This window comes from Chlamydotis macqueenii, chromosome 1, assembly GCF_036417535.1.
Source record: "Chlamydotis macqueenii isolate bChlMac1 chromosome 1, bChlMac1.mat, whole genome shotgun sequence".
NCBI lineage: Eukaryota > Metazoa > Chordata > Aves > Otidiformes > Otididae > Chlamydotis > Chlamydotis macqueenii.
Window position 1 is genome coordinate 197530564 of NC_141556.1, and position 23862 is coordinate 197554425.

Genomic DNA, 23862 nt, shown 5'->3' on the forward strand with positions numbered 1-23862 from the left:
TACTGCTGTTCTCTTCTCCATCCCCATTGGGATTGTATATGAAAACATGTACACGGAAAAAAAAAAAAAAAAGCGTGATCCCCTTACCCAGTGTGAGTCTTTCCCCAACCTGAGTGATGAAAAAGGCATGAAGGTCCCATCACTGAGATGAGATGGAAGATGGGAACAGGGTCAGCGCTCTCCACTCAAACTGCACCTCGCGCTCTTTCCGCGCAGGTTCCCCTTTTCTCGGGACCCATCACACCCCGAGCCCCCTTCCCGCCCGCTGCATCCTCCCTGCCCGGTGACATCGCCAGCTCCGTGCCACCCTGTCTGCCCAAACACCCGGCCTCCCACCGCACCCCTCGAAATAGACGCCTGCCTTCCTCTCCCCAGCTAGAAACGAGGAGACAGTACTTCCCGGCGGGACCTGCAGCCTCACTGCGGCCGCGCCCGGCTCCTTCCGCGCCCGCGGGCCGCTCCCGCGCTCCCAGCCCCCGCGCCCCTCCGCCAAGCACCGGCACTACGGGCAAGCGGCTTCGCGCCTCCTGACGCGCATGCCCGGCCGCCACGGCGCATGCCCAGTGCTGGCGCAGAGGCAACATCTGATAGGGGGGGGAAATCTGAACGGCGGCTGCCGCCGCCATATTGCGGAGCTGTCAGCGGCGGCCGCGCTTGGCGCCTCGTCCCCGGCGGCGCGGCGAGCAGCACGGGGCGGCCCCGCAGCGCCTCCTGCCCCGCTGCCAGGGGGGAGCTGCGCGGCGGGGTGGGGGGGGCGGCGGCGACACCGCCCTTGCCCCGCGAAGAGCGCAGAGCGCCGCGCCCAGCACTCTGCCCCGGGGTCTCGTCCCCCTCCTTTCGCCCGACGCCGCGGAGCACCCACCCCGCTCGCGGGGGAGTGGAGCCCCAGGTGAGCATGGGGCGCCGCGGAGCGGCCGCCCAGGCCGCGCTGGCTCCGCGAGGCGCTGAAGCGAGGGGAGCGCGGGTGGCTGTCGGCGGGGGCGGGGTCCGGGTCCCCCAGGGTAGCGCGGGGGTGGCAGGCCGCGGCCCTGGGGGCCGGCTCGCCCGCCGCGCTGGCGGCAGCCCGAGCCGGGAGCCCGCTCGCAGCCCTCGGGGGGCGGTGGGGGGCACCAGCGCGCAGCGGGGCGACTTGTTGCGGCGGCGTTGGATCGCGCTTCTCGCGGCCGGGGCGCAACGCCGCCGCCGGGGAGGGGTCCGGCTCCCCGGCCCCGCCGCCTGCGCCGCTGAGGGGGCGGCAGGCGGGCGCTTTGTTGGGGAAGCCCCGGGAGCGCGCCCTCGGCGTGCCCGTGCCGCGCAGCCCCCTCTGCATTATTTATGTCCCCGAGCGTGGCGGCTCTTGAGGTTACCGTAGACATGTGGCAGTCGGGTCGGCCAGCTGACTGTGGCGATGTGGAAGAATAATCAGGAATTACTTCATAAACAAGTACTGTGAAGCATCTGTTGCTGTCTATTGTTTTCAACAAATGCACATTTTTAGAGTCCTTAAATACTGACCGACGTAATAGGCACAGCAGCCCTGAAGGAGCCTTTGTGCATTGTTTGTGGGGTTTTATTTTTTTTTTTTAATGGATTAATGTTTTGTACAAGTCGTGGGCATTTGTAATTAACCTTGCCGTTTAAAGTCTAGCGCTGACAAGGGGTTTTAGTTTCAGCTTTGTGGAATTCGTTTCTCTTTTGTCAGTTTTCTTAATTAGAACATTAAAAAAACCAACACAAAACTCCTTGGACTTCATGCCAGTGCAACTAATCACATCAGTTGTGAGGTTAAGGTTGTTAAGCTGTTTTTTCCAGTCTATGTAACACCCTAGACAAGTATTTCATGTTCCTCTTTTTGGTACAGACTTAAAAAGATTCATTTTTTTAAACTGAGTTACGGGAGTTACAGTTCTGAGTTTTAATTAATTTGGTCTTTGTCTGCTTTGTGTCAGGCTTCAGATGTGTCCCTGCATCTTACTCTGTTTTGTTTTCATCAGAGATACTTGTCATCGTGTTTATGTCACAGAAGTATTTAGAGGATGCATCTGCCTGCACAGCACTTCACATATCAGAAGATTGTAGAAATACCGTTGCTGCTGTCAGCTCTTATGTAGTGCGTTGGCACAGTGCTGCTGGGCAATGTGTGTTGCCAGGGAAGACGTGGAGTTATTATGCAGTAACATTATGGCTACTGTGATGAGGTAGTTTTTCATCATTAAAGATAAGAGACAAGTAACTGTTTATTGGATTATAAGACTTACCTCTATTGATTTATTGATTTAGCATAAGAGGGGCTGTAAGAAAAATAGACGACGAGTAGGTGCAGTGTTCCCAGATAAGCAACCTCCTAGCAAACGGCAATTGCAAGGCAGTGGCATATTTCCAAGCTTTGTGCTGAAGTGACACAGCTCTTCTATTGGGCTGGGAGACTAGAGAGCAAAAGTACAACAAACAGCTTCAGAAAATGCATGGGAAATGATATGGTGTGACATGTCAAGAGCTGTCCGGAGAGTTTTCCTTGTGTGCTGACTGAAAGAAACAGTGTAAAAGTGTTTGTAGAGATGACAAAAAGAGTTCTGGTCTGAATATTTCTGCCAATGCAGTAGAGAGCATTGCAGGGCTTGATGATAATAGAACTGGCAGGAAAAAAAGTTGGTTCATGGAAAATTAGGTGAAGCCATAAGGAGGGTGAGAATATGGATCCATCTACAAGATACAAAATTAAGAGGGTAAGAAGTGTAGAGATTGTGATAATTAGAAGGCAATTCCTAGTAAAGAAAGATACTTTAACCATTGCCAGGATAGGTATGCGGCCTTTCTTCTTCAACAACCTTGCTCTGCTTTTTGAGAAGGGGATGCTTCTGTTGGCAGAGGCGAAAAGGGAAGTTGTTTGAGGTGTTCTTTCTACTGGATGTGTTAAATACATCAAAGCTGTACTACCACTTTGTATTGCATTAGGAGTCTGTGGGAGTAGAGGAAAGGGAGGATTTTCAAGTCTGTAAATGTAAACAAAGCTTTGTACAAACTTCTGAAGAAAGTCCTGATTGTTGAAAGATACTGATCCATTAAAGCAGCACTCAGTGTATCTTGCATGCTCAGCAAGTTCACTCCAGAGCTGAAGGGGCCTGAGTAAACTCTTTCCTTTCAATACTGAAGGGCTGCATCTGTGGGCTAACTTTACCAGTAGGCTAGTTCTTAGCTGCACTTTGAATTTAAGAACTTTTTTTTCCTTTCCGCTTTAGACATTTATTAGTCACTCTGTGAAATGAAACCTTCAGCTCGTAATATAAGGAAAAACAAATATTACATTGGCCTGAAAAGGGAGTTAATAATCTTTACGCTAGAACATTTCAATTTAAGAACTCTGGCCACTATATATGGAGACTGATACGAATGGCCGGTTCATGTTCAATAGGTTTCCTTTATTTTATTGAACTAGTTCTAAGAAACTGAACAGCATCATTCAGAAAATATAATAAACTGATTTTGAAATGGAATATACCCAGAATTTTAGTTATGTCATAGTTCTTTGCTAACTGTAATTTTTAGAGAGAGTTTTATTTAACTTTGAAACAACAGAGTACGTGCATCAGTCACACTTCTTCATTTCCATTTTTGTTTGATGTATGTGGGAAGACTGCCCATCCTGTCGTTGTCGAACTCTTCAAAATCTTAGAGTTGTTTCAAATAGTGCAGTTGTGGGTACTTGGAAGCTAAAATTTGAAGTTAAGGTTACTAAACTTAATAAATATTAACTTTATGTAAATTGTATAGCACATTTGTAGCACACCATTTTATTAACTGGTAGAACTGCAAGTACTCCACAAATATGTTTTGACTGGTCTGTATTGCTTTTTATTTAAGTACTCTATTGGTAACTGACAAGTTTTCATTTGTACTTTTGAAGTTCTCAGGAACTCCAGTTTAGAAGAAACACTTCAAAATATATTTAATTATGAATACATTTAATACTTAACAATTGTACTAGTTATATTGCAGTTATTTTTCAGAGAGGCAGCAAGACTGTCTCAAGTATTACAGGGAAGGGAGGACTGGAGGAACCAGTGGTTTTAAGAAGGTAAATACACAATACTCAAAAAACAAAAAAAAAGTGAAACTCTGCATGTGACGTCTAGCATTGGTCAAATCTCGATTATTATATGTTAGTTATAGAAAAATAAATAGCTTAATTCTGATTTTTCCTTTTTTTTTTTTTTTTGTGAGGTAGATGGCTTGTTTTGGTTCCCCTGTTGGTTTGCTTACATCACAGACAAATGTGTAGACAATATCTCTGTCTGTCTGAAAAAAGATGTATGCAGAAGTAAAGTCTGTGGTAATGAACTTCTTTATGGGACTGCAGCAAGTGTGTCATTAGGGAGCTGTTAGTGTAAAAGATGATTGCCCTGCAGGCATTCACAGGCTGCTTTGGAGTAGAGGCGTTTTTGTAGAAAGCTGAGACCAGTCAGTCAGCTACAGCAGCCTTTAAGTTGCCTGTTGCTGCCTCCTCAAAGATCTACAACTTTTAGGTATCACAAAAATGGAATGGCATAAGACTTTGGAGAGAAAAAAAAAAAGTATATTAATTTTAAATGAGTTCCTGTAAATAAATATATTGTTGTGGCTGAAGCTCTGTGGTCCCTGCCATCTGTGTGTAGGGAAATAGATGATGAACCTCTTGCTAAGGCTTAGTAGGCACACTGCTGAAGGGACTGCTTCTGAGAGAAGGTCCTAAGCTGTCAGACAGGGATCCTGCTTTTGAGGCTTGGTTCTCTGCCTGCCAGGCATCCTGCTCAAGCCTTCTGCCTCTTGTCCCATCCTCACCAGACCTCAGACCCATGGCTACGTCTATGAATGTTTCTTTTGAAAACAGCTGCTGCATAAATTATTTGGCAGAATTTTGGCATCAAGCATTTTGTGCACCATCATTTTCCGAAGAAAGCTTTCTTTGTTATTTTTCAACAATTGCTTTATTTGTTGGCTTCTGTGACATAACTGGAAACATGGATGATACTGATTTTAAAATCCTAACTGCCATGTAGTGAAATGAATTGCAGTCACAGTTCTTCATTTCAAGAGAGTTCTTGAAGTTCTGGGTGATTTTTTTTTTTGTTGTTTGTTTGTGATGTGGAGCCTGCTGATATTTTGGTGGTTTGGTCCAGAGTCCAGATTACTGCATATGCTGTGAAGGTCTCAAGGGCTGGAGAGTTGTAGCAGTGGGAACTCTGCAGAGGCACAACTCGGCTAATCCTGACTTGGAAGAGGCATCTTTGGGAATTGAAATGCCAAAGTGATGAGCCTTTGTGTCTAGTAGTCACAAACTGGTTTCAGAATGCAGGAAGCAACAGGGATAACATTCCCGATCTCGGTTGGATGGTTTTGTTTTCTCCCCCCGCCCCGTTTGCAATGCTGTCTCACATAAGTGTTAAGATAAAAGTAAGTATAAGTAATTGTTTCAAAGATTAAAAAAAATAGTAACGCTGATATGGTTGCATCCACTAAATATAAATTTATTTGAAACGTGTAAGTAGCAGAAGTGAACTCTCACTCCAGTAATAGTAGTGGCGATGCACAATATTTTGCCTGGCAGTGAATTTTCATTTCTTCTAGCCAAATATTTTTCTTATATTTGTTTTGTTTTTAATGTTAGCTAGTGCCAGTAATTGGGAAAGATAGTGTTATTTTTCTATTCAGTGCTTATTTGATTTCAGTTTTTGTATCTGTGGACTTCTCAATTTTTATATACCTCTAATGCTTAGTTGCAAAGCTTTTGGATGAACATACTGGTTTGAAATTGCATAACGTAGGCTGTTTTTTGCATTATATGTAAAATTGAAACAGTGGTCTATGAATTTAAGTTGTACACCCTATCAGTTTTTTTTTTCTCCTTATAATATGGCACGAGGTCTTTATGATCTGAAATAGGAACAAGTTCAGCATAGTTGGCTCTAAATATATTTAATGTCTGCCTGTTTTTTTTTTAAAGAAGTGATAGTTTGTTTTTATTTTATGCTAGTAAAAGATATTACAGCAGACACTTCAACAAAAAGGTCCCTCCCAACCCTAACCATTCTATGATTCTATAAAAAGTATCTGGACTGTTTGTTTTGCATAGATTTATTTTCTTTTTTCTTTTTTTTTTTTTTTTCTGTTGATCAAGTATTGCGATAGTTTATCAGGCGCATGAGATCTATGGGGCTGACAGTGAGACTTCATTTTTATTGAGTTTTGCACAGGGGGATTCTCACTTGTAGCAGACATCTTTGTTTTATTGCATGCAAACAATAAATGTTAATTCTGTAAACTCATTTAAATTACATCTACCACTTGTGATTTGATGACACAGAATTATCCTATAAAACTTTGTAGTCACATTTCTAGTTTTAAAAATTACCTTAAGCTTTTAAAATATGTTTTCTAATAAGTATTTTGGGGTTGGTTGATAGTAGTTGAACAAAATGTTTGGGTAAAACCCAAAGCAAAAAGTTGAGATGTACTTATGGAAGAATGTGCAATGATAAAACATATGAGGGTAGGACAGTCATTTTAGAAAGACCTCAGAAAGTAATCAGTTGATGACACGGATCTCGGCCTTGTGCCATATGCTCTCATTTGTCTCCTGGAGACTGGGCTTGCTTATCTGTCATCTTACCATACTCCTCCTTTTCAATGCTAATGTAACTATAGGCACATAAAAACAGTTGTGCTGCTTTCTGTTCCTTTTAGTACTGTTGAGTTGACATGCTTATAAAATGGTGGATGAGAATCTAATTTAGCTTTTACATCGTTAATTAACTGAGTTTAACTCTAGGGCTTTAGTCTGCCTTCAGTTTTGCAAGCAATGTGCCTCTACTGTCAGAAAGGTGAACACTACAGCTCGGAATCCTGCTTACTGTTAGCTGATATTAGAGCCAAACCTGTTTTGCTTTTTACTACTCTTTAATTTTTCTGAGGAGTACATTAGGGAAAGGGAGGAGAGGAGGGGGCAAACTCTTCTGTGAACTAAAATGTACTGTTGAATTTTATCAAAAGCCAGTATTGTAAGCAGCCAAAACACCCTGCCCCCTTGAAATCTTTTTTTTTTTTTTTTTTTTCTTAAAAAAAGGAGAGGGGAAGTAAATTGCAGAAAAATGTGTTCATATTTTTCAGGAATATATTCAACAATGTCTTAGAATAGTTGTCTTACTGATAGTGTCCAATACTTTATAGTATCTTCTGTAATTTAAAAAAAAAAAATCTACTGGAGTGTAATTGTCTTTATGCTAGGCAAATGTAGTATTAAATGTTTATTGTGCTACATTAATTATGTCATAATGAATCAAGTTAAAGATACTGTTTCAATGTTTTCAGGCTGTTTTTTCATTAAACAAAACTTGCTGAATATCTGCATTATACCATTAGATCTCTCTTTCTGTGTTCTTTAGTCGTAACATCTTTAGTCGTAACATACATTTTTCTTAACCAGCCAACCGCATTGATACTTCTTGAATTCTGTTTTCATCCTTTATCTCTGTTTTCCAGTCCTTCTTTTCAAACATTCCTCTACACATTATAATAAATAAAAATGAAATGCTAGTGCACATTAGGTTGCTGTGCAAATGTTTCTAATTTTCACTGTATTTTTTTATTGCCAAGGAGCAAGGAAAAATAACTTATTTTGTAAATATGTGTAACAATACCTTGTATTTGCATTTTTATTTTTGAATGATAAATTGTTTATACAAAAGTTGATAAATCGTTTATACAAAAGTTTGGTTTTGATAAATGAATTACTCTAGACATTTTGGTTTTTTCCTTATATCTTTTTTTTTTTAATGCACTTCTGAACATTTTAGTCATCTCATGCCATCAAGGAGTTATAATGCTGTAATCTCAAATTATTCCGAGTAGTATGTTACTTTAATTTTTCTTAGTATAAATGTAATTCCAGTGAATATTATTTTTGAAGGCAGTGCTATCTGTGGTACTCTTTGCAGACCAGCAGCAGGACTGATTGATGGAAGTCGTTACTTTAAAATTGTGAGAGAAGGTGACTAGCTGGTTATTCTTTCTGAGTTAGAATGAATTGATAAGGAGGCAGGATGCTCTCTACTAATAACTTTGCAAGTATATTTTTTTTAATGCATAACAATTTTTTTGGTACAGAACACAATAGTGAATACTTTCATTACAGCATAGACATAACTTACATCTTTCTGCTTTTTTAAAAAAAAAAAAACAAAACAACTTATTTTAAGCAGAGCAGGTTTTCTGCCTTTTTTCTGTGATAATATACTTGCATTTCTCTTCATTTGGGAAAAAAAGACTGTCATTTCTTCACTGAGAGAAATGGATGCTTTTATAGACATGAAATAAAGTTTTGATGCTTTAAGATTCTGTTAGCTTTTTTCTTTGTTTTCATGATGTTTCCAGTTTGTCTAGAGTTGACTGATTAAATTGCAGCTTTGGAGTTCCTTGTACAAATTTTACTTCCTCGTAAATAATGTTAAAGGGTTTTAATAGATGATGTCTGATATCAAAAATTTTAAAGATAGTTTGCAGCACTTGTGGAACTGTTGTCTCTTTATTCTAACATTAGTGTATTAATATTCTACAAAAACTAGAAAGGAGGTTACTATTTAGCACCAGAATCTACAGGTCTCTGACTTAGTTGCTTTTTATTTGTTTCACCTACTGAAAAGTATATTTCATATAATGTAGAGCACTGCTTTGGAATTTGTAGTATTTGCTGTGGTGTACATGAGCTCTGTTTTCATTAACTTAAAACTAACACTTTCAATTTTGTTCTTACAGAAGAGGACAAAGAGTTTGTAGCAGGCATAAGTGGACAAGCGACTAAAGCAAACAAGAAAAATGCCGAAACCAGTAAGTACCTGTTTCCTTGCTCATCTAAAACCTAGCAGGATTTTCACGTTTTAGGGTGGTGATCTTACAACAACTGTAGTTGTTTAGACTCTGCCCTTTCTAGATTTCATAAGATCTGATAATGTACAATTGGAGTTGAGATAGTTTAGTACCAACATGTGAAAAAAGATCAAGAAAGCACGGTACTACAGGTTGCATGGAGCACACTTGGAGATGGGGGCAGTGCTTGTAAACCACAATGAACTTGGAGCCCATTTGGCTGGCAGGTGGAATGACTTTCAAAGAATTGTTGACTTTGAGATGGGATGACATACAGTGGTTAATGGAGGCATAATTTGAGTCTGACTCAACATCTGTGAGAATCAGTGGAAGGATTTGCTGCAGAATTTGGCAGAGGAAGACAGAATGCGTGTAAAGTGTCTGTGACAGCAACAGCAGTAATTTAGGTGGTAGTTTTTCATAGTAGAGGGTATAACCTAGAAGGTAAGTGTTGAAAGGAAGAAATAAGCAATGTTTGTTTTCTCCTATTCATCTCACTTCAGCTGAGGTAAGAGTTCATCCACAGGTAATATTTCTGTAATTCTCTGAGGAGGTAATTATTCAGCAGCCTGATGCTTTTGCTGTTCATGTAATATTGGTTGCTTAGGATTTCATCTGCCATGTGTTAAATTACTTTTGGTTGTCTCTTTTGCTTGTATCCAGTGAGCAAAGCTTTCAGAAAGGGAACCAAATTGTCAGGGGAGATTATTTTTATTCAACTCAATTGGTTTATGTAATAGCCTTCAGGCTTTCTTTGTTTACTGATATTTTGTTGAGGTAGTAGATTAGGAACAGGGCAGATCTATTACTAAGAATAAATGTGTTTGTGTGCATGTGTGTGCACATACACATACCTATACATAGATGTGTAAAAGGCTTTTGCTATTAATCAGAAATTACCAGTGTAAATTGTCTGTATTGCATGCCAGTATTTGGAACAGGTACAGCCTCAGGAATAATGCGAGCATGGGACTGTCCAAGGGCTAAGAGTTCTGTTCTGAGCTTTGCTGTTGGTCTAGTGGCCATCTGGCCATATCATATTGTTTCTATAATTTCTTCTTTTCCCCACTGTGGATCGAGGGCAATATTTTAACACTTTCTGAAGCTGGAAGTTGTTACTTGTTTCATGCCCCTTCTTACAGAAAGCTACACTGTTAAGGGCAGGAAAATGAATTAGCAGCATACTGTTTTCTGATGTTTTTGAGTCCTGGCTATGATAATTGAGTAGTGCCTTTGATAGAGCTTCTCAACTGGAAAATTGTATTTTAAGAATAGGCCAAAAAGTTACTGTGAGCTCATGTGGTTCCTGAGGCTCCCAACTCCATGCAGCTGCAGAACAAAGAAGTCATAGAAGTGATGACTAGAAGAAAAGGCAGCCTGAGTGAGGTTACTTTTTTTTTTTTTAAATTCTGAGATGGGAACCATGAAATCTAGGCAGGCAGGGTTGCCTCTATTTTAAGGACCTGAGAAAATTGTAGGAAATGCTGTTTTAAAGTTGTTCACAAGAAAAGAAATATCCTTAGAACTGAGACTGCAGAAGTGTTGGAAGAGCTCACAATCTGCCCTAGGAATGGAAATTAGCTCCCAGATCGTAGAAAGGAAGCCGGACTCATGCCAAAGATGAGATTTCCCGCCCACCCCTCTCCTTTTGAGAGGCTTTATATAAAAAGAGTTCTCATATTTTGGGATGTTCTCGTGTGTGTCCTGATGATATAGGTGCATGTGAGATCTTAGAAGGAAGCCCAGTGAAAGGAGCCATTAAGAAATGAAATGAAATTTATTACATTTCTCAAAAAATGTCATGTGAGTTTCTTCCTGTAAACTATAGGTTGCTGTAATTATAATTGGTAATCAGTGAATGAAGAAGTAGCACACATGCCAAAGATTAAGTAATTTTACCCATAAAAATAAAAGCTCAGATTTTGTTCTGGTTGCTTCTTAAATGGTAGATAGCTTTGGAGCTTTCCCTCTTTTTTTTTTTTTTTTATTTTTATTTCCTTTTTTTTTTTTTTGCACTTCTTTGGAAGCTGTAAGAGCCTAGTCACTGGTTATATTTAATGAATCCAACATTGTTCTCTGAATAGTCTTGCTGTTCTGCTAGGGTTTGATAATACTGGACTGTAGAAGATCTCTTGCTCTGGACACTCACTGTAGCTCTTACCAGTTATCTTTAAAGACAATCCACAATAACCAAATGTACTTCTAGTCCGGAAACTATCTGTGCTTCAACTCCTTGTTCTTTATTTTTAACAGCTGTTGCAATAAGACTGTCAATGTTTTGTAGTTTTATTATTGGAAGTCTTTTAACCTGAAAACTAATGAAATAACCTTGGGTAAGAACTAAGAAAACTCAGTTAGCATCACTGGTGAGAATTTTGACAGTGTTATTTTATAGCTGTCTTTTCTGTATTACTATAACTTATTTAGGTACATTATTCCCCCCCCCGCCGATTCTGCTGTAATGATCCAATTGATAGTTTTCCAAAAATCTGGCTATCTTGTAAATATGTGAGCCTGTGCACTACAGCTATGAATAAATTGTCTTGGTTTTGGAATGATTTTTTTTGTTATGCATAACAAATGATTAAGCAATAGATTGGTTTTAACAAAATCAGTAAACTCTAAATCACAGAAGAACCAATGGAATAGATTTTGGTTTCACTTTTTTGCTTTCACGTTGAAAGGTTACGCAGTATTTCAGACAAGATTAAGTAAATGAAGAACAGTAAATGATCTTGGCATAGCTGAATTTTAAAGCAAAGGTCTTTCATTTTTCCTGGAAGTCTCAGTCTGAGTTCATGCCACTGTGAATGATCTTCTTATACATGGTAGTAAAAGGTCACTGTTCTTACGTATTTGGGATTTTCTCTCTTAGAGGCTACTAGGTTAAGCTTGAGTGAAAAGGCTGTTTTGAAAGGGTAGAAGTGTCTTTAATATATTGTCCTGAGGTATTAAGGTAACATTTTCTTGTTTGATTGCTTTGGTAGAAAAGTCTGCTTGTTCACTTCAGCTAGGTTTGTAACAACGTGGCATTCCATTCTTTCAAGCAGTTCACTCAGCATCTCCTCTGCTTTTAAAACAAGATAGTTCTGAGACTTAATATTCTCAGTTCTGCCTAGCAGTGCAAAATGAAGTTTCATTTGTTATCTATCTAAAAAAAATTGGCGCCTTCTTTGTTTAATTAGGTCTTTGCTGCTGTAATCAAATCAAAATTGGAGCTGTTAATAGGGCTATTTTCAGTATGCTTAGTTCTGTGCTTACTGAAGAGTAGAGTATTTGTTGAATCTTATTTTCAGTGCTTTCTTCCTGAAAGAGCAGATACAAAATGTTTCTCAACTATGTGCCATTCTCACAGATCTTCAAATAGAAACATCGAAACTAAAATTAGACATCATTAGTTACATAACTGTTAATCATTTCATAGCCTAAGAAGATTAGGTGTAATTGACTGAAATATTAGCTGCGTTTGTAGGGTATAGGAAGAGTTAAAATTATCAGCTGTTTTTGCTGGTAGTTTGCAGCATTTTTGTACGAGACTGCAAGACATGAAAAAAGTATGACACTGGGTAGTAATGGGTAGATGTCAAAGCTACTAAGATTAAAAAAAAAAATTTTAAGACTTCATCAACAATTTATGATACTGTCTATTCAGAAGGAATAGATATCAGATTCTGGAATAACATAGATGTTTAAAATGTGAATTAATGTTTACAAGAGCAAGTTAATTTCTGTAAAGTGGTTAAATTGAAATAGTGTGTAGATTAATTTTTGACTAGTGTTGTTTTATAGGAAAATCTTTGACATGTGTAGTGCTGTATTTGCGTTATGGGTGAATATATGGTTGATTTCCTATAAATATTTAATATAAATATAAAATATATATTTTTCCCTGCTAATCAAAGGGAGCTTGGACTAGATGACCTTTAAAGGTCCCTTCCCATCCAGACTATTGTATAATTCTGTGATTCTGCAGCATAAATAGGCAGCTGATATCAGTCTGGAGGACTGCTTTCTTTTGCCTTGTTTATTAGTAAAATCTATTTGCCATTATTCTGTAGCCTTCTGTTCCTAATGCTATTTAATCCTTACCTTTTTACCTTCTTCATTAATTTTTTCTTGCATCTCTTGCTCTGTTTGCTTTGAAGTTGATATGGAGAGTATGTTGTATATATTTGTGCAGTGTGTAAAGCAGTGAGACCAATATACTGCTACTCCTTAACACAAGTAATTTAATATGCAAACTTGGTATAGTAATTGACTGAACTAGTGTGAAGAAACTCTTGGAAGAAACTTGTAAGAATTGGACTGGTTTCTGTGGTTTTTGCATGTGACTAATTCATATTGCATTTATTAAAACAAAGCAAAACCACTGGAAACCTTTTTAATGTAATTTTAAATGACTTTCCTACCAAATATTGGTACATACTCAGTTTTGAACTTCCTGTTGAATGTTGAAGTGCCACAACTAATATCTGCAAATGATGGCTGAAGTACATTAATAAGAAGCGTTAGTCTATTGAGCTAACAGTCAGTTTTTGTGCATATTCTATGGACTATATCTAAGTTTGAGAAGTCCAAAGGTTAATGTGACGACTATGTAATATCCTGTTAAATTGTGGAGGATTGAAGTTGGATACTACAAGGAAGAGTAGAAATATTTTTTCAGTCCTTAAAGCAATGGGAGAATACAACAAAAACATAATTGCCATATGAAATGCATGCTTTTAATATGTGCACATGGATGTTTATTGTTCCAGGTATGTTCATTGACTATGCTCTTTATTGGTTTGGATAAATTCTTTCAGAGGTCAATTGTTTTAGATTGTTTTTTATAAATAGAATTTTGTGAACTGTGGTGAATGTCCTCATAACCTATTAGAAACATTTGTTATCAAAACATCAGTTGCTCCCTTCACAAGGAATAGTCAACATGTATGTAGGTGTTCTTCCCTTTCCCATGACTGTGTTCAATCATTCTGAAGTAAGTCTGATAAAATACACATAAATACAGGCTGCTAGTTCTGATGCCAGGGACCTGGACAAGCTCGAGATGTGGGCCCGTGTGGACCTCAAGAGGTTCAACAAAGGCCAAGTCCTGCATATGGGTCGGTGCAACCCCTTGCTATCGGTACAGGATGAGGGATGAAGGGATTGAGAGCAGCCCTGCTGAAAAGGACTTGGGGGTACTGGTGAATGAGAAGCTGGCCATTAGCTGGCATTGTGTGCTCGCAGCCCAGAAAGCCAATCATATACTCAGCTGTATCAAAAGAAGCGTGGCCAGCAAGTCAAGGGAGGTGATTCTGCCCCTCTACTCCACTCTGGAGTACTCGTCCAGCTCTGGAATAGTCAATACAAGAAAGACATGGACCTGTTGGAGCAGGTCTGGAGGAGGGCCACAAAAGTAGTCAGAGGAATGGAACACCTCTTCTGTGAGGAAAGGCTGAGAGAGTTGGTGTTTAGGCTGGAGAAGAGAAGGCTCCAGGGAGACCTTATAGCAACCTTTCAATACTGAAAGGGGTCTACTGAGAAAGATGTGGACAAACTTTTTAGTAGGGCTTGTTGTGATAGGACAAGGGGTAACAGTTTTAAAATAGAGGGAGATAGATTCAGACTAAATATGAGGAAGAAACTCTTTACTGTGAGGGTGCTGAGGCACTGGAACAGGTTGCCCAGAGAGGTGGTGGATGCCACATCCCTGAAAACATTCAAGGCCAGGTTGGATGAGGCTCTGAGCAACCTGATCTGGTTGGAGATGTCCCTGCACCTTGCAGGGGGGTTGGACTAGAGGACCTTTGAAGGTCCCTTCCAACCCCAGCCATTCTATGATTCTGTGTGGTGGAGAAGATAACTGTCACAATGCAAGAGTTTAAAGCATTATTATCTGGGAAAAGTTTATTACAAATAAATTTAAAAATATATCTATGTACCCAGATATTGGGACAAAGCGGTTTTGTCTGAAATAAGGAAAACCTCTACTTTCTATAGTAATTTTTTCCAAATGTTTGACCTTTTTGGTGAAAGGTTTCTGTCCCTGGCTGCTTGTTTATATTGTTCAGTATTGGCAAATGAGCCAAGGTAATTACCACTTTGAAAGTTGTGAGATAGGTTTTGGTGTTCCAAATAGAGATTTGGTGCTTTAAAATAGAGCTTTGCAGTAGCATTTTCCTAAGTGTCCAGCAGACTTTTTTTTTCTATGCTATGCCAAACCTCATTGTGGTTTTTTTTATACCCTTTTAGAGCAGCTTTGTTTATAAAATGTACTCTTAAAGGTAGTCAACTGAAGAAAACTTCCTGCTAAGCATTTTCTTCCTCTTAGATTTTTTTTTTTTTAAAAATTAAAATAACTCATTAACTTGCCCTTTTATCTTTTCCATTATGGCCTTTTACATACAGCCTGTGCTTGTCTAGATGCTTGTCTTAGGTAATTTAACATATAGTTATATAGGTAATATATTCAGGATGAAATTCTGACAGAAAGAGGCATACCCTAAAGGTGTTCACATTTTGCCTATGGGTTTTGGGGGTGTTTTGGTTGGTTGGTTTTTTTTTGTTTGTTTGGTTGTTTTTTTTTTTTTTTAAATGCCACTTTCTTCCCAGCATGAGTGCACTTGTCCTAGCTTTGCTGGATGAACATCAATATAGTTATATATCTGAAGTGGGAGCTGAGAAGCTGTCTTGTATCCTCTGCATCAAAACTGTATATAGCTCATGGATTGGGTGTTGAAAGCATTGAAGTTTTTTGGTTGTTTTTGGTTTGGTTTGAATTTAACTGTGTACCTCACAGCAGCCTAAGTCAGTGATTTCTGCTACTGGATGTAAGAGGGCTGGTCTAGGAGTGCTGTATTGCTGGGTCTCAATTTTGTCTGTCATCATGGAGCTGCCGTTCAGGTATGACATTGCATTATCTGTGGAGGAGGAGGGGAGGGAAGATCTCTTACCACATGGACCTTGCCAGAGGATTCACAAAGCCTACAATAGCATTTTTAAGTATTTCCCAGACTTGACCACCATGATATTTTAGTATTTAACATTAGCATAGAGACCTCTGGGTCAGTGTTAAGTGATATAAATTTTAAATTGTGGCATCAAAAATAATATTTACATATAGCTACTTTCTAACCTTAAAAAAAAAAAATGTTTACTCAAGCATACTCCTGTGAATTGCAGAACCACCTAGAGAGTTTCTTGATTAGTTTACCAGAGCAGGATCCTTAGAAGGCATCTGCTCAGTTCAGTCAAAGTTACATATTAATAACCCATATGTTGCAGCTCTTACCCTGAGCCCGTGCACAGCAGAACGGGATTTGTCTCATGACTGAGCAGCTGAAGTAATTGGCTAAGTCTTGTCTAGTGTTTTGTCATAGTTTCTGAAGTTCAAAGGAAGATGTGTAATCCTGGTGAGAGCAAGATTGAAAAGCAGGCATTAAGTGGGTCTTGTGGTGTGAGCTGTGGTAGCCTTGTAACACTTGCTACAGGAAACCTTCATACATTTCTCTTGTCACTGTTGCAAGAGCTCTTTCCTGTTTTCATATTCATGTGGTAAAGTCAGTTCACAGTAATTATGTTCAGATTAGTGTCTGTCTTCATAACTTGTGGTTCACATCATTTCCCCCTGTTACCAATGGCACATTGGGAGTGTTGCTTCAAAGTAGCTGGATATCCGACAGCAGATTATGTGAGTGACAGTCGGTCGCTGAATTTAGTGGGCTGCCTTTCTCTGCCTGCGTTTTCTCAATTCTCTGCCTTATTTATCATGTAGAAACTTCCCTTATGACTCCTCTTAATGTAGCTGGTTAGCTTTATTTTACAGACAACGCAACTGACATCAGAGGTTTTATTTTGTTGAGAGTGTGCTGTCTGATTGAGGTTTGAATGAAGTGAGTAAATTTTCTGGACTCAGTCTTAGGTTTTTCCAAAGGTAACCTTCTTATTTTCCAAGCTCAGAAATAACTGAAGCTGTGAAATATGTTACAAGGCTGTAAAAGCTCAGTGTTTGTATGCCAAAAATCTAAGTCAGTCTAAATGTCTTCAGAAAATTATCAAGTGTAGTGTTAACTCTAAGTCTCTTATTTAATAACTCATATAATAAAAGGTAACATTTTAATATTGCTATCATTTAATTTGCTACTTTCTTAGCAGAACTGAAAGTGTAAATATTAATTAGCAGTTGAGTGATCTGTTAATCAGAAGTTTAAAGAAAGAGAAAGTTTCTGGAGACTTAAGCAGTTACTGTAATGCATATAAGTGACCAGGTACTCCTGGTGTGTATTTGTATCTATTGTGAATGTAGCAGCTGTGTACTCTTTTAGCACTCAGCTTTTATGTGAGGGTGTAACATCCAGAAGCAAACAGAATCTACAGACTGTGAGTTTACCTCTGTATCTATTATTTTACTGTTTGGGTATTGTTAATTCTTGTGAGGCAATACAGACTTTCAGGTAGTAATTCTTCCATTTGTAAAAGATGACATTCGTTATAAGGATATTTGTGTAAAAGTTTCTACTGCAGCTCTTAAGTCTGCTGCAATTAATTGAACTTGCTGTGCTTTGTAGATCTTCTGTGACACTTCTTGTTTTGGCAATGGTGCTGTTACGTAACAGAGTGCTTTGGCATTTAATAAAGTTACATTTTAGCCTTATCCTTTGTAGCTTGCTTACTTGTAGCTGCCCTAAAGCAGGCTTAATTTTCAAAATTGAAAAACTGCTTTAAAAAAATTAACTTCTTGTAATTAACTCCTGCTTAAACCAGTGCAACTGACAGTGGGTTAGATGTACCATTTAAAATGAATTGTTCTATTAGAGAATAAGTATGTTTTTTTCCCCTCTTGAAATAGGCAGAGTGAGAGAATCTACAGAAGACACCTCTTTTTCTGTCCTACTCACACACACCCTCTAATATTTTTTTTTTTTTTGCAATAAAAGTTTACTATCTTTTCCTCCAAAGCCTTCAACTCTTGTTCTTTATCAGTGTTTGCACATTAAAAAAGTTTGCTAAGCCCGTCTTATCTTTCTTGTTTGCAGGTCTATAACCTTGAGGTCCTCAGACTCCTGTTACTCTTGTCTTGTGTATCCAGCTCATGTCCAAAGTTGTTTACCTTGACGCTAAAGAATGGAGTGAACAAGCTTAATCTGTTGCATGGGGACAAAGTTTCATCCAGTTTTCTTTTTTGCATCTTAGATCTCCCTTCTGTGTTCTTCTGTCTTGCAGAGACTTGTTCCAGACTCTAATTTCTCAAAGTATTCCACCTGGTGGCAAAATTAGGGAAATGGTTAATGGAAAAGGTTTACATGGGTATACATCAGTAGTGTAGGAACCTGTAATACAAGTCCTAATTTATTGTTGTTCAATATTTTATAGTAGAGAGAAAGAAATTAGAATATATGTGTGCCTTAAATAAGTTTCATGTTTCTGGTTTTTGCGTTTATAGCAAAGTAGATTTGACCTTTAGTGAACAGGAATATAAAGTGTTAAAGAGAAATAAAATGTGATACCCTGGCAGTAGGAATGGAGGACCATTCTAACAGTGAGAAGATAGTACTGTGCGTTTCGGACTTTGTTCTGTTTCGTGACAATTCTCACTTCTTTGTGTACCAGTTAAAGAGAAATTGGAACAGACCTGCACTCCCAAGTAAGGCAGGCTTCCAAATATTTCCTGGAATATTTGACTGCTTATTTTAGAACAAATTGAAACAAAACTGTGACAGTCAGGAGTCATCTGGAAAATGGTCCAGTATTTCAGGAGAAGGAAGAAGTTCATTGAATAGCAGTGTTTTTGCAGTCTTGTGGTAAGGAAGTTGAATGGGGTCAGTATTAAGGGGAGCTAACTTTTATAGTTTCTTCTTCCATGGTTGAAAAATTTGCTATTAGTCTGTCCTGAGGTCTACAAGCTCTAGTCCTATATACTTTAGGACTGCTGAACCTCTTAATTTTAGAAATGACGGAGCAGGAGGCTGCTTGTGTTTTTATATTGCCAAATATAAATACCTTAAAATGATAATGTGTATGAGTAGGAACTTTCTTTTGCACGCATTTGGGAAGCCCACTCAATGACAGGGCCCAGTAGCTGAATGTTGCAGTGTTCTGTGAGTGTTCAGTAGTCATGTCAGCTACCCCGTTAAATTGATTTTGAACTTTGTTCCTTGATTTGACCTTCAAACCTATTGTTAAATATTATTTAGTACAAAAACATATTCAGGATAAAATAATGAGATTTTTTTTTTTACAGATTCAAATTTTCCATTTTTATGTCCACTGTGTTCTGTGTATATACAAGACCATTAAAATTGTTGAGTTTATTTACCATATATTGTTTGTTTCAGACTAATCACAGTATATAGAACCATTATGCTGTTACAGTATGATTTAAATATTTCTTCATTTTCTGTAGATCAATGTCAGAGTAACCACAATGGATGCAGAGTTGGAATTTGCCATCCAGCCCAACACAACAGGCAAGCAGCTATTTGATCAGGTAACTTATATGTGTCTGTGTAAGTATGTGTACAAACTCCTAAAACTGTTTTGGGTATTAAGGCATAGCTTGAGAAAATGGGATTGTTCTCATGTATAGATTATGTTTGTCCTTGCATTACCTAAGCTATGCTCTCGATTAGTTTGAACTTCCTTATTGCTTCTCACAGAATGCACTAAATTCAAAGACAACTCTGTATAAATAGGTTAACTGGCTTCAGTTGAATCATGCATATAGAACTGCTTTGAAATTAATGATATTTTATGCCTAACTGCGTTATAGTTGCAACTGCAATATAATTGTTAGAATTACATGTATGAGAAATTTATGTAGCTTTCATTATTTAATAGTGAATGTAACAATAAAAGTGCATTAAGAAAAGCTAACATCTTTCCCCCCCACCCCCAAGAATGGAAGCTGTAGATACTTTTTAGCTTCCCAAATGTTAGAAAAGTAACACTGTGCTATGATCCAGTTTGAAATTTAAGTTAAAAAAAAAAAGACTATGTGGAAAAGTTAAAATGATGGTTTTAATGTGCTTATGGATTGCAGACCCGTTTGGAACTACACATTCTCGCTTAGTAGTGCCTGTATTGTACACTAGTCAGAGTAAATGATTTCTTAAAAAGGGTTGTTCTTGTATTCATTTCATGTGATATTTGCCATCAGAATCTTGAAACAAATTTTAACCTAGGTTGTGGAGTGCTCCAGCAAATGTTAAGAATATAAGCTTGACAATATGCTGTTTTGTTTTTCCTCAAACCAATAAATATGTTATATTATCTAGATTCAATATGTAAGCATCTTTTAAAAAATACAGAAATATTCTAAATTACTCTTCAAAACAAGTTTAACTATATCGAATTATGTCTAGTAGAACTATTATTTCTGTTCACTCCAGTATAGATGCTTGAAGTATGTAATGATGAATATTAAGAGAAAGTAACACATTGAAAGAGTTCTATAAGAACTCCTAAACTTTTAATTGACCTTTAAGAGTCAATTAAATCTCTTAGTATTTAAAGGAGAAGAATGTTTATTGTTCTGTAACACTGAGCTTTTTCTTTTAGAGGAGCAAAATGTTCATTTGCCTTTTTTTTTTTTTTTTTAAATGACTGTCTGACTTAACATTTCTCCAAATCAGTAGCAGTATGTCTTCTGCCTCTACATTTTAAGAGTCATGAAGTCTATTCATAAGACTTCTTGAAGAAAGGGACTATCCTGCTTTTTGTCTAACAAACTCCACCATCAAATAAAAAGTACAATATTCTGTGGTACAGAAGCCTCGAGCTGTTACTTGTCTTGCCAACCTTTGCTATCTTCTGCCATGCAGTATTGGGTGGGGTGACGTTCTGCTGTGTAACGTCTTGTGCCCAGGTAATCAGGTTCATCCAAATTGGGGAACTCACAAACAGAGAACAAAGATACAACTCTGAATTCTTTCTCACACTCTTTTCAACTTTGTTCCATAGTTCACTGTGTGACTTTTGACATCTCACCAGCTCTTACAATCAACTTCTGGAAGTTTAAATTGAAAACTTGTTAGGTCAAGCATAATCAACCAGCATAGTTGTCTGTGAGGAGAGCAGCATTTTCAGCCTGATCTTAAATTCATATGCAAGTTCCACAGAGTAACATCGAGAGCTGAACTGTGTTGCAAAACCAGCATGAAATTTTCAGACAAAAGTTACGCTGTTTCTCTATAGGAAGAGAGTTGAATAGCACTGTTACTGAGAGGATTCGTCTTCAAGGTTTATGCAGAAACAGTGAACATGACAGTAGGCTTGTTGGTTATTGCTTGCAGAAAACAATCTCTCCATGAATTTAGCTGTTGTCTAGTGCTCCTCTACATTTTTTGTAAAGAACTTTTTTTTTTTAGTCAGTGATTCTTTTAACCTTTTAATTGGTGTTTTCTGGAGTTGTTGGTTTGTTTCCCATTCCATGTGTGTGTTTTCATCATCTTCATCTGCTAGCAGACAAGAATTCAGCATTTGGTGTCCATGTCTTTCTTTTTTCTCTTTTGCTGTGAAACTCAATAAGGTTCTTATTTATTGCACTTTTTTGTTAATTACTCTTATTTCAGAAGGTGTCTTAACATGTTTATTGTTAGTCCTTGGTCTATCCTATTAGTAATCAGAATGGGCAAGAGATCTGTCCTTCTTTAGTCAACCAGTTTTGCATCTATAACTTTCCTAGTAAGGGAGTAACCCTGTGGTGGGTATGTTTCCACACACTGATGGTCATGGTGGGAGTTGTTTTGTTTTGTTGTTTTCAATAAGGTGTTAGCTCTGAGCATCAGTACCTCTGGTTTACTGTAGTTACCATTCAGAAAGAATGGGAGTGTTATCTCCTTTATTTCAAAGTATACCTATACCCCACTGTCCTTTCCAGATATCTCAGAAGCCTCCCTTATGACCTTTCCGAAGCTGACTCAAGGAATTTTTTGCTAGGTTGTCTTCATGTGTATGTTTTGATTTGCCAAAACATGTCTATTGCTCTGGTTGCTTTTCTTTTCAAAGTTTTTAGTGCCTTTAATAGTCAAGTTGTAGGATGTGATGGTGGATAAATCTCTCACACAGATGTGATGAAGACTTGCCAGAAGCCACTTAATGAATCATTTCAGCCAGAATGAAACTCCTAAGTTTCTTATTCTGTACTTACTTTTCATATCACACTACTGCAATGCTTAAGTTCTTATATTATCTTGATAAAAAGTTTTAGATTTTTTTTTTCTTTCTCCTTTGAGCTGAGAGGTGGTGAGAGACAATGCTCTTTCCTTATCTGTGGAGTGTGAAGTAAAACAGACCAATGTGTAAGCTGGTTTTAGTGTTCATTTGCAAGCATGTGTAACTGCTTTGCAGTCAGCAAGTTTAAATAATGTTCAACGTGCATCTCAGTTGAAGGGCCATATTTAGCAGGTGAGAGCAAAATGTTTTGACGTGAGCATAAGCACTTGTCTTCTTACGCCTTATGGGCAGAGCTGTTGAGCATCTGTAGTTCTTAATGACTTCTTTTGCGTCTCGGAGGGCTAATCAGGTACAAAAGCTCAGCTTGGACAGCTGCAAAGTAAAGAGCTTTCTCAGAGTCATCTGATAAAGCCGTAAGTAGTTTGATCAGCATCATACAGGAGATCTGTGCAGGTCAGAAATTTCTAGGTTGAAACACCAGATTTTAATATTACCCAGGACCTTACTAGTAACATAAACTTGTTCTTAACACTTTTTATGTTCTAAAGTAAATGATGTCGGGATTCTAGAGGAAGTAACTGTATCCACTAAAGGAATTGGATTGGATCCGTGACCATTGTCCATTCTGTGCTTTGGAGCTTGAAGGTGAAAGGGCAGAGGAAGAAAAAAGTGCACTTGAATGATTGTTAAGTAATAATACAAATATGCAGGACATCAGAACTAAGTTTGCACAGCTATCTTATGACATTTTCTAATTTTCAAAATCTTAATTTTGCAACCCGATAGTACTACTTTAAAATGGAGGAGGATCTATGTATAAAATTCTATTTACTTCACATGCATCTGAATGCTTCCATAAAACAGCCTTCAGTAAACCAGCTTGCCAGCATGGTCCAACCTGAGAACATACGTAAGTACTGCCATACTGGGTCTTCTGGAGCCAGAGCTTACATTTAATTACATTTACATTTAAATTACATTTAATCTTTGCTGGACCTTTCTGATTGATTGCTTTTTGAATCCATGTGTACTTTTACTATGCAAAAGACTTAAAAGATAGCTCGACAGTTTCATTATACTCTGTGTAGTAGAAGTGCTTTTTTTTTTTTTGCTTTGAATGTGCTATCTATGATTTCTGTCGATTCTCTTAATTATTACATTATGAGAAATAATGAATAATCATTCCCTCTTTTCCTTCTACGTGCCATGCAAGTTTTACAGACTTGTATGCTATTTTTCCTTTCCTCATTTCTCTGTCAGTAGCCTTAGCTCTTGTCCTAGCTATGCAGAAAGCGTTCAGTATCACTGATGATTCTTTTTAACATTTCTGAAATGTTTTCAGTGCTGCAGCATCCTTTTTTAAGTTGATACGACCAGTCCATATGTAGTGTTAGAGATTTGGGAATACCATAGATATGTATAGTAGTATGTCTCACATACTTAAAATTAATGTCTTTTACATAGAGTATTTTGTTGTTATTAAATACCATCTTTTATTTAAGTCCATTTTCCTTTTTACTGTTTGTTCAGAGCTTTATGGAAGGTTTTCTACAGCAAATTTTGTCACATCAGTTTCATCCTTTTTTTCAGTTCACATATGAAGTCCTGGGGGACTTCCCTGGCTGTTAGACTACAAGTCTGTTGTGAAAACAGTTTGTTTATTTGTTTCTTTCTTTTTAACTAGTATATCCATTTAAAAAAGGCCTTCCCTCTATTCAGTTTTGTTTCTTTAGTAGCCTTTGGTGATAGACCTGATCAGAAATCTTACAGGAATCATAGAATAATAGAATGGTTAGGGTTGGAAGGGACCTTCAAAGGTCATCAAAG

The 23862-nt window shown here is 38.1% G+C and overlaps 1 protein-coding gene across 1 annotated transcript in view; it reads left to right on the forward strand.

Annotated features, from left to right (window-relative positions):
- The first annotated feature begins 605 nt into the window (after positions 1-605).
- RDX (radixin) overlaps positions 606-23862 on the forward strand; it is a 49122-nt gene continuing 25865 nt past the window's right edge. The window contains exons 1-3 of the mRNA XM_086739550.1: positions 606-889; positions 8767-8838; positions 19265-19348. Of these exons, the coding sequence (XP_086595676.1) occupies positions 8827-8838; positions 19265-19348 (96 nt within the window). The 5' untranslated portion in view covers positions 606-889; positions 8767-8826. The remainder of the gene's footprint in view (positions 890-8766; positions 8839-19264; positions 19349-23862) is intronic.